Source organism: Equus caballus, chromosome 14 (genome assembly GCF_041296265.1).
Source record: "Equus caballus isolate H_3958 breed thoroughbred chromosome 14, TB-T2T, whole genome shotgun sequence".
NCBI classification, from domain to species: Eukaryota; Metazoa; Chordata; class Mammalia; order Perissodactyla; family Equidae; genus Equus; species Equus caballus.
The window spans coordinates 10,951,010-10,962,240 of NC_091697.1; the positions used below are offsets into that span (position 1 = coordinate 10,951,010).

At 35.4% G+C, this 11,231-nt stretch overlaps 1 protein-coding gene across 1 annotated transcript; it reads left to right on the forward strand.

Moving 5' to 3' along the window:
- Window positions 1-9,862: 9,862 nt before the first annotated feature.
- Window positions 9,863-10,891, forward strand: LOC138917533 (olfactory receptor 2AJ1-like). The gene has a single exon (XM_070234678.1). The coding sequence runs from the start codon at window positions 9,923-9,925 to the stop codon at window positions 10,889-10,891; it is 969 nt and encodes a 322-aa protein (XP_070090779.1). The 5' UTR covers window positions 9,863-9,922.
- Window positions 10,892-11,231: the final 340 nt, after the last annotated feature.

Here is an 11,231-nt window from a genome sequence, read left to right on the forward strand (position 1 = left end):
TAAATAGCTGTGAGTTCTACCATATATATCTATATATGCTTTAATAAGAAAATAAATGGGAGGGGGAAGGAAAAAATTCTCATGCTGAACAATCGCAAATAATATTTGTATACTTCACACACAATCAAGAGAAGTATAAATCCTCATTCCTTAAACTTGGCCTGTAAGTAGTGATTTCATCCCAAAGAATACAGTATGGAAAAAGAGGAGGGAAATGGAGGAACTTTACAGTGGGGAAATCTTACAAGATGCTGCTTTATCTTATGCTCAAGGTCAACATCAACAGTGGTAAATCATGCTGATACCCTTGAAACTATGTAGAGAGAATGACACTTTCCATGTGGCCTTCCTCCCCCAAAAACAGTCTAATAATGATTAAAAAACATCAGACAAATTGTAATAAAAGAGCACATCACAAAATATCTTACCAACACTCAACAACATCCAAACCATAAAAACCAGAGAAATTTGAGCAATAGTCATAGCCAAAAGGAGACTAAGGAGACACTACAACCAACAATAATGAAGGAACATAGATGGGATCCTGGAGCAGCAAAAGGACATCTATTAACAACTAAGGAAATCAGAATAAAGGATGGACTTTTGCTAATAAGAAAATATTAACATTGGTTTATCAATTGTAGCAAACCTACCCACAAATGTAAGATAGTAATAATAAAGAAACTTGGGTGAAGTGTATATGGGAATTCTTTGTAATCTTTTCTCAGTTTTTCTCTAAATTTAAAGTGGTTCTATGAAATAAAGATTATTAAAAGAAAAATATTTTTTCTTGAGTTGAACTGTCTCCATTTGCTAAAATGATAATGTAGATTATTTAGTTTCATGAAGTGATGCAAAGATTAACATTCTAATATAATTGATTTACTATCTAGTTTTGGTCTATGTTAATATAGATTAATTTTCAAGGAAAATTTATGCTATGTGTTCACTTAAGTTTTAAATCTCAAATAGTTGTGGTCCTATTACTTGGATATTTGAAAAGCATACTTATTGTTATTTTTCTCTTTGGTCTTCATCATTATGGACACAATTCTTCATTCCACTTTTCCCTGTAAGAATGGTATATTCATTACAAATTGGAGGAAATGTGCAATAACCTTTATGAGTGAACTCCTTGCAAAGAAAATAAAAAACAAGTGAGCCAATTATTTTGTAGTAAGCTCTGAAACTCTTAGGGAAATTTAAAAATAATATATACATAAACAATACCAAAACCACACAGTTACATTCTATTTTTAAAAATTTTGGTTTTGCTTTTATGTTTTTTAATTGAGTTAATGATAGGTTACAATCTTGTGTGATTTCAGTTGTTCATTAATGTTTGTCATTCATGTTGTAGGTGCACCACTTCACCCTTTGTGCCCACCCCCCACCCCACCTTTCCCCTGGTAGCCACTAATCTGTTCTCTTTGCCCACATTTTTAAATTCCTCATATGAGTTGAGTCATACAGAGATTATCCTTCTCTAACTAGCTTATTTCACTTAACATAATTCCCTCAAGGTCCATCCATGTTGTTGCAAATGGAATGATTTTGTTCTGTTTTGCAGCTGAGTAGTATTCCATTGTGTATATATATATATATATACCACAACTTCTTTATCCATTCTTCTGTTGCTGGGCGCTTAGGCTGCTTCCATCTCTTGGCTATTGTAAATAATGCTGCAATGAACATTGGGGTGCATAGGACTTTTGGAATTGCTGACTTCAAGCTCTTTGGATAGATACCCAGTAGTGGAATGGCTGAATCGTGTGGTAGTTCTATTTTTAATTTTTTGAGGAATCTCCATACTGTTTTCCATAGTGGCTGCACTAGTTTGCATTCCCACCAGCAGTGTATGAGGGTTCCATTCTCTCCACAACCTCTCCAACATTTGTTACTATTAGATTTAGATATTATTGTCATTCTAATGGGTGTAAGGTGATATCTCAGTGTAGTTTTTATTTGCATTTCCATGATGATCAGCTATGAGGAGCATCTTTTCATGTGCCTATTGGCCACCCGTGTATCTTCTTTGGAGAAATATCTGTTCATGTCTCCAGCACGTTTTTTGATCGGGTTGTTTGATTTTTTGTTGTTGAGTTGTGAGAGTTCTTTATATATTATGGATATTAAGCCTTTGCCAGATATATGACTTGCAAATAGTTTTCCCAGTTAGTGTGTTGTTTTTTTGTTTCAATCCTGTTTTCATTTGCCTTGAAGAAGCTCTTTAGTCTGATGAAGTCCCATTTGTTTATTCTTTCTATTGTTTCCCTTCTCTGAGAAGACATCGTGTCTGAAAAGGTCCTTTTAATACTGATGTCAAAGAGTGTACTGCCTACGTTTTCTTCTAGAAGCCTTATGGTTTCAGGTCTCACCTTTAGGTCGTTGATCCATTTTGAGATTATTTTGGTGAATGGTGAAAAAGAATGGTCAATTTTCATTCTTTTACATATGGCTTTCCAGTTTTCCCAGCACCATTTGTTGAAAAGATTTTCTTTTCTCCATTGTATGCACTCTGCTCCTTTGTCGAAGATAAGCTGTCCATAGATGTGTGGTTTTATTTCTGGGCTTTCAATTCTGTTCCATTAATCTGTGCACCTGTTTTTGTACCAGTACTATGCTGTTTTGATTACTGTAGCTTTGTACTAAGTTTTGAAGTCAGGGATTGTAATGCCTCCCGTTTTGTTCTTTTTTCTCAGGATTGCTTTAGCAATTCTGGGTCTTTTGTTGCCCCGTGTAAATTTTAGGATTCTTTGTTCTAATTCTGTAAAGAATGTCATTGAGATTCTGATTGGGATTGCCTTGAATCTGTAGATTGCTTTAGGTAGAACGGACATTTTAACTATGTTTGTTCTTCCAATCCATGTACATGGAATGTCTTTCCATCTCCTTATGTCGTCATCCAATTCTCTCAGAAAGGCCCTGTAATTTTCATTATATAGGTCCTTCACTTCCTTAGTTAAATTTACCCTAGGTATTTTATTCTTTTTGTTGCTATTGTGAATGATATTGTGTTCTTGAGTTCTTTTACTCTTAGTTCGTTGTTAGACTATAGGATTGCTGCTGATTTATGCAAATTGATTATATACCCTGCAACTTTGCTGTGCTGTTGATTAATTCTAAGAGTTTTCCAACGGATTCTTTGGGGTATTCTATATATAAGATCATGTCGTCTGCAAACAGTGAGAGTTTCAATTCTTCCCTCCCTATTTGGATTCCTTTTATTCCTTTTTCTTGCCTGATTGCCCTGGCCAGGACCTCCAGTACTATGTTAAATAAGAGTGGTGATAGAGGGCATACTTGTCTCCTTCCTGTTTTCATGAAACAACTTTAGCAGCCCTGAAGATTAGCTGATTGAAATATATTTCCTCTATCTAATGTACAGGATAATGACTATAGTTAAAACTACTCTGTTATATGTTTGAAAGTTGCACCATAACAACAATGACAAAATGTTAATTATGTGAGGTCAAGTCTATGTTAACTAACTTTGTTGTAGTAAGCATTTGGAAATATGTACATGCTTTAAATGATACCCCTTAACTTACCCAGTATTATAATGTCAATTATATCTCAATAAAATTGGTAAAAAAAAAAAGAACTAAATTTGAATAAACAATAACCAGGTACTATAATTGAGGTACAAAATTAACCAGCATAAGGATGTACAACAGGTAAGATGTAAGCTCTGTTGCTTAGTGGCCATGCTGTGGTGGCAGACCACATACAAAGTAGAGAAAGATTGGCACAATCTTCCTCACCAAAAACAAAATCCAAGTAAATTGATACTTAAGTGTACACCTGGAGTAGAAGCAATGAAAATGTCCATAAATGGAGTGAATTAATAAGTAAAAAGTAGTAGATGCATACAATGGAACATTAGCCTTAAAATGGAATGAAATTCTGACACGTGTTACACCATGGATGAACACTGAAGGAAATTTTAAAATTATGTCAAGTGAAATAGGTTGTGTGAAATAAGTTGGTCCATTTATCTGAGGTTCTTAGGGTACTCAAATGACAGAGACAGAAGGAAGAATGGTGGTTTCCAGGGGCTCAGGGAAGGGAGAGTGTGGAGTTATTATTTAATGTGTACAGAACTTCAGATTGAAAATATAGAAAGAGTTGTGGGCATTAATATTGCTGATGATTGCACAATAATGTGAACATATTTAATACCACTGTACTGACAGTACACTTAAAGTGCATAAGGTGGTTGAAAAATTAATTTAAGACATTTGTCCAACATCTTACAGTTACTAAATTGCCTATTGATTTCAGACAGGTTTAAAGTTCTATGAAACTTGAACAATGAGAGATGGAAATAATGGAAAACAAGAAGAGCTCAAGTCAGAAATGAATTAGAAGGATTTAGAGGTCCTTCAGGAAAGTGATACTGAGGGCTGTCCTTAGAGGTTTCACACAGTTTCTAGGGGTGTGGACGGCATGTTAGAGACGTGAGGGAATGTAGACTACAACGTTTTGGCAAATGTCAAATACTTTTCACAAAGAGGGAGTGTACTTCTACAATGTTTAACTTTAAAACAACCAACTAAAACATTCGAGTAGAGTTCAGGTCAGTGTTAAAGGTAGGACTGGACACTCCCCTTCCCCACAATGCACATAAGAAGGATACCCATAGCCATCCTTTCCCTTCCTAAAGAACAGGATGTTTCCGAATGGACTGTGGATGTTGGGGAAATAGATAACACTTAATGAAGAAAACTATGTTTACTTTAGAACATGAGTTCTAAGACCACAACTTTAGGACCTGCAGCTTTGGTAAAGCCAGATAACCTTGGGAATGTCACCTAATCTCAGCGAGAACCATGCACGCCTTTGAGGATTAAAGAAAACAGCTACTGTAAGATGCTAATAAAGGCAAGACACTTAAAATCTCTCCTGATATTTAAAAATGCTTCAGAAGGCTTAGCTGTCATAGAAAACAAGTAAATTAGTGGAATGATTATTGCTACATTGTTTTACATATGCAGATTTTTTGGTGATCATTTAATTGACTCATAATTCTATCAAAAATGAAAAGAAGAAAATCACTAAGATATGTAATTCTATCTTTTTTATCTGTCTCTCTGTAATGTGCAGTCTGTAGAATAATTACCTTCATCCATTGACTGCAAACACCCAGGAGAGCCGACATTGCAGCAAGTGAGGTCCACTAAGCACCATTCCCTGGAGTTTCCATCTACTGTCAGAGGCATGTCATAAACAAAACCTTTGACAGACAGCGCTTTCTCAGGCCCTGAAGAGTGAATAAAATATGTTATGTACAGAGCGAATGATGGAAAAGGAGTCAGAGAGGGAAGTTTCTTTTGCTCAATAAAAGTTTAGTCTCACTTTGTTTAGTCAATGTTGATAGAGACTCTCTCGTCTCTCCTTGAAACCAGGATTCTTTCATTGCATGCTGAAGAATACCTGACCTCTCTCAGTGCCCCCACCTACCTCTACACAATAGATTACTGTCTGTTACCTTCACTTCCTTCTATGGATTTTCCCTGGCGACATGGTTCCCCATGTCTTCTTATCAAAGGGTGGGTCTTTTCTCTGAGAAGCCATAATCTGCACAACTTCAAAGTGGTAGGTGTCCTCCATATTTCTCCTTCTGCCTCCAAAACCATTTGTGTCCCTTCTGTCTGTAAGTCTTCAGATAATTTGCTCTGACTACCTGGACTGAGGCATCACTCTATACCTCTCAGTCACTCTGGAGATATTGACGAAAGTTTCTCCCCCTATCACAGAGAAATTTCCTGCTTCTGCCCATTCTAGATCAATTTTTTGAACAATTTTCATGAGTTATGTCTCATTAATGACTCCACATTGTCATGATGAATAAAACATTACCCTGTGGCTCACAGCCTCCTTCTCTAGAATCCCTGAAGTTTGTTCCCCATCGAGTTCTTTCAGGGAAGGATGCAGGACCACACATCTTCATATGTAGGTGCTAACTAGCAGGTTGAAAGATTAAGAAGGGGGTGTCTCCAGTCCCAATCCTCTTCTATTTTCTTTGTTCAAAATTTTGCCAGTTGGCCACATTCCTCTGGCTTCAAGGAGAGCTGAGAAGTGTGTGAAAGCATATAAGTGGTGCTAAGCCCATACAAGTCTGTTCACTTGAAAGAGGAGGATAGAAGGGATGCTTCAGAGCTGCCACAGCCACACAAGGTACGTACCTCCATAGAGGGAATACCAAAGAGAAGCACTGACATAGATAGAACAGGTATCACATGGTGATTTGTGGATGGTAAAGAGCTGAGATAAAGAGAATTAGGAAGATTGTCTGATTTCTGGCTTGGGCAACTGGACACGGTGGTACCATTCACTATTTTGGGGGACTTACTTGAGTAGTTCAGTGTTGGGGATGATGAATTTGATGTCACTCTGAGGCAGAAATTACAGGATTCTCTTAAATTGAAGTGGTAGCAACAAAGCCTAGATGTAAGACCACTGTGCAATAATTCTTCGGATATGATGCAGTGCCCTTAAAAGTCAGAAGGGAAAAACATAGTTAATGAAAAGATCAAAAGGCTAGCATAAAATGGAATTGTGTGCAACTCAGCCAATTGCTTTCAGATTAAGGAGTATTGCTTTGCTCTCTCACCCATCTGTGTATGTATATTGGTAATAAGCCCAATCACACATTCTTATTCAACATGCTGAGCTGCTTACTCCACCAAAGAGCCTTATGCACCTATTTTATTTTACCATAAAGCGAGTACAATTATGTTTCTGATTCACCACATTAAAGGCACTTCACTCATTTATATTCTGTCATATCCTGGATCTTTGTTGTGCTCTGTCTTTCTCTCTGTCTCTTTCTGTCTCCCATTATGTCTTTCTATCTCTCTGTCTCTCTAGTATAGAAGAGTTTAAACACATACTTAAAACTTGAAAAAATAGTAGTATAGTAATAATAGATATACTAAGGGAGTAAAAATAGAAACAATAATAATAATCAGAAAACAATAATAAGCACTGTTTCTGAGTACTTTCCATGTGCTAGGCTCTTTTCTGTGTGTGTGTGTGCGCGTGTGTGTACGCGCACACATGTACATGTATGCATGTGGGTTTATGTGCATGTGTCTTTAATGTGTCATGTAATATTCAAACAATACCTCTGAAGCAGGTGCTGTTATCATTCTGACTTGATAGAAATTCATTTCAGGTATAGTTTCATGTCTGAGCAGTGTTTTGTATACAGATAGGACAAAAAATGAAATATGCTCAGAATACTGTATTTGCATTATTTTCTTGCTTATGTCTTTTCAAATCATTAGGAAAGTTTGAATGTATATTGCTACTTTTTAAATATAATTGAGTTCATAGCACACTCATTTCTAAGCTAGTTAATATCTATCCTACACACCAATTATACTCATATTCCTTATCAACTCCTTTAAATATGTCATGATATTATTTCCTGTATATTTAGGGAAATTCAGTTAACATCTGCCTCTCCCATGAAATTCCATTGCATTTGAGTCAATTATCAATAAAAAACAATTACTTTGAATCAATTGCTAACCTACCCACTAAGTCTGATATTCAAAATTTTTATGACAGAACGTATATCAAGTGGATAACTTATATTTCAGATGTTTTATAAAACTTCAAAAGATAAGAATGGTGTTGTCATTTGTGTAAAATATAAGTACACACATCAGATTTAATGTTCTCTGGGATTTTTCATACCAATACTTTTCAAAGTAGATATTTTTCATTGCGATGTGATTTGATGTTTTTTTCTCTTTTATTTGTCTTACAGTCAAAACTTCTTGTAAAGACATAACATAGGAGCATATCGGTAATTGTTTAATCTATTAGTGTGTAGTCTTATCAATATTAGTAAATGTTTCATCTCTAGTTAAATGTCAATTTAAAAAATTCTGTATTCTTTATTTGTGTAAAGAGAGATGTGGAACAGATGCAAAATAATATATTTCAGTCTACTTAAGTCAGAATTAATGGATAATGTTATGTTTTGAAAATTTTGGTAGAAAATGATAAAATGGAATTCAGTGTAGTGCAATCATTGACTAAGTGATACATTAGGACTAATTTTTTTTAGGGAAGAAATGATTGGAATATGACTACAGCTAGAAAACAGTTTCAAGCAGGGGTGAAATCAATGGACCATTTGAATAATAACCAGCTAAAAAGAGTTTTTTCACTAAGCGGAATAAACCTATGAAGTCCTAAGTAGTTTAATAAACAAAACTAAATAGTTTTGTACTAATTGTACAGACTAGTTGGATTCCTGGTGAAATCAATTTAGGGTCCCACACAGCCTATCCATGAATGAAATCTTTTCTTGAGACGGGTGTACATCTTAGCACACACATTTTATTCAGAAGCGGTTATTGCTTGAATGGGGTGGGATATGCCTAGAAAACATAATTATGGACTATTCTTTTATTTACATTAAATTTTCTTAATATGAAATGGTCTACATGATTTATTACAATGTTACTCGGTTTCAATCTCTTAACACAGTCTAAGTTGCCATTATAAAGTGGCCATTTTAGGCTAAAAAATGTTCATGTAGAAAATAATTAAGTGAACAAAGGTTAATTTTTGCACTGAAGTGACTGACTGAAATCATTGATTTCTTCTTTCAAGTGGTAAACACTTTGCATATGTATACTTTTCTTCCTTTTTTTCTGAGGAAGGTTGGCCCTGAGCTAACATCCATGCCCACCTTCCTCTGCTTTGTATGTGGGACACCTGTCATAGTATGGCTTGATAAGCAGTGCGTAGGTCCACACCTGGGATCTGAACTGGCAAACCCTGGGCTGCTGAAGCAGAGTGCGTGAACTTAACTGCTATGCCACTGGGCAGGCCCAATACTTTGTGTATATATAAAGACACAAAATCTTAAATTACACAGTAAAAGTTTCTTTGAAAGAATCTTACATCCAAAAAACTCTTGGCTTTTATTCATATTGAAGGATAGATCACATACACCAAATTTGCAGAAATACTTATAAAGCAAATATTGAAGTAACCACTAACCATGTAAAAATGATATTGTTAGCATCTATGATTCCTCAGAAAAGAATTAATAAAATGTAGTTCAATTTCCGTAAGTTAATAAAACTGACAAAAATATTCTTATACTATTGATTTTGAATGAATTAAATATTTACTTTTTTAGATTTAAAATATAAGTGATATTTTAAATTATCTATATAGATTGAGTTAATTTCTTTTACAGTGCTTCATTATTGTTATTTTTGGATAGACTTAGAAACAATACATTGCATTTTCTTTAAGTTTTATCCAAATAAATATTGCACGCGAAAATAAAGTTTCATGGCCCATTTATTTATTCCTGCATTTCACAAATATTATTGCCAGCCACAGTTCCAGGCATCTGGTTCATTGCAGTGAACCAAATAACGATCTGCCATCCTCAAGATTAAATTTTGATTAGTGAGATGACAGTAAAGAAAAAATATAGTTCATAAATTGATTATCAAATATGCTGAAATGTGAAAAGTGTTTTGCAAAAGATAAAATGAGCACAATAAGGAGGGCCAGGAAAGTGGTGTTGTTAGTGGGAGTGCCGTGATTATAAACAGTGTATTTAGGAGTAGAGCTCTTAAAGAAGGTGACATTTGGGAAAAGACTGGGCTCGAGTAAAGAATATGGAATCAAGAGTTTGTGACTCTACATAGAGCTGGTGCCCACTCAATATTATGAATATTATCACCTGATTCAATCAAATAAATGCCCATCTTCTTGAACATGCACACTTTGAAATCTCCTTGAGAGTCCTTAGACTTTCATGGCAAATTATGCATCACTAGCTGTCTTTTATTATGCAGATATATGGAAATGAGCTTGAGGCTTCCAGTACTTTTTATTCCTTTGCTCTTATTTATTTATATTTTTATTTTTTTAGGTAATGGGAAAATTCATGATGGGACTTGAGAATCACACTTACAGTAGCGACTTCATTTTGATGGGACTGTTCTTTTCTTCCAAAACAAATCTGCTTTTCTATTCCTTTATATTGATTATTTTAATTATGACTGTAGTAGAAAATACAGTCATGATTCTCCTTATCCACAGGGACCCACGGCTTCATACTCCAATGTATTTCCTGCTCAGCCATCTCTCTTATATGGATATCTTGCATATTTCCAATATTGTTCCCAAAATGGTCACTAATATTCTATTAGGCAGCAGAACTATTTCCTTTGCTGGTTGTGGCTTCCAGATATTTCTATCCCTCACCCTCTTGGGTGGTGAGTGCCTTCTCCTGGCAGCAATGTCCTGTGATCGCTATGTAGCCATCTGTCACCCACTGCGCTATCCCATTCTTATGAATGGCTATGTCAGCAGTCTCATGGCTACAGGGTCCTGGCTTGTTGGGACTGTCAACTCAATAGTTCACACAGCTTACACACTCCATCTTCCTTTCTGTGGCTCAAGAGCTATTGATCACTTTTTCTGTGAAGTCCCTGCAATGTTGAAATTGTCCTGTGTGGACACAACACACTATGAACGAGGAGTTTATGTAAGTGGCGTCATTTTTCTGCTCATCCCTTTTTCCCTAATCTTTGCTTCTTATGTCCAAGTTCTCCTTACTGTCCTCCGAATCAAATCATTTGAAGCACAGAAAAAGTCGTTTTCCACCTGTTTTTTCCACATGGTTGTGGTTATAATGTACTATGGGCCATTTATTTTCACATACATGAGGCCTAAGTCATACCACACTCCAGGCCAGGGTAAGTTCCTGGCCATATTCTATACCATCCTCACTCCCACACTCAACCCAATCATCTACAGCTTTAGGAATAAAGATATTTGGGGGGCGATGAAAAATATGCTTAAAAATAATGTTATGCATAAAAATAGAAAAAATGCTTGATCTGTGTGTTTTATGTATTTCTATATTCAATACCTAGAAGAACTCCATCATTAGTTTCTCCTGAGAAGAAAATTATAGTCTCCATCTCTCTAAGTATGGAAAGAAGTGCATATTTCCAAACTTTTGATAAAGTTTTCACATGCCATTGCTTTGTAAATACATCCGTCATATGATGTGCTGTTCACTCTGAGATCCTAGTTACAATCACCCAAGTTCCTTATAAAGGTAAATGATGACCAATGTCTTCCAGCTTCTTCCCATCAAAATTTTAAAAATTTGTGAGAATTGTTTTTTTTTTAATACATCTAGACACAGGTTATACAACAAATGTATTTCCATA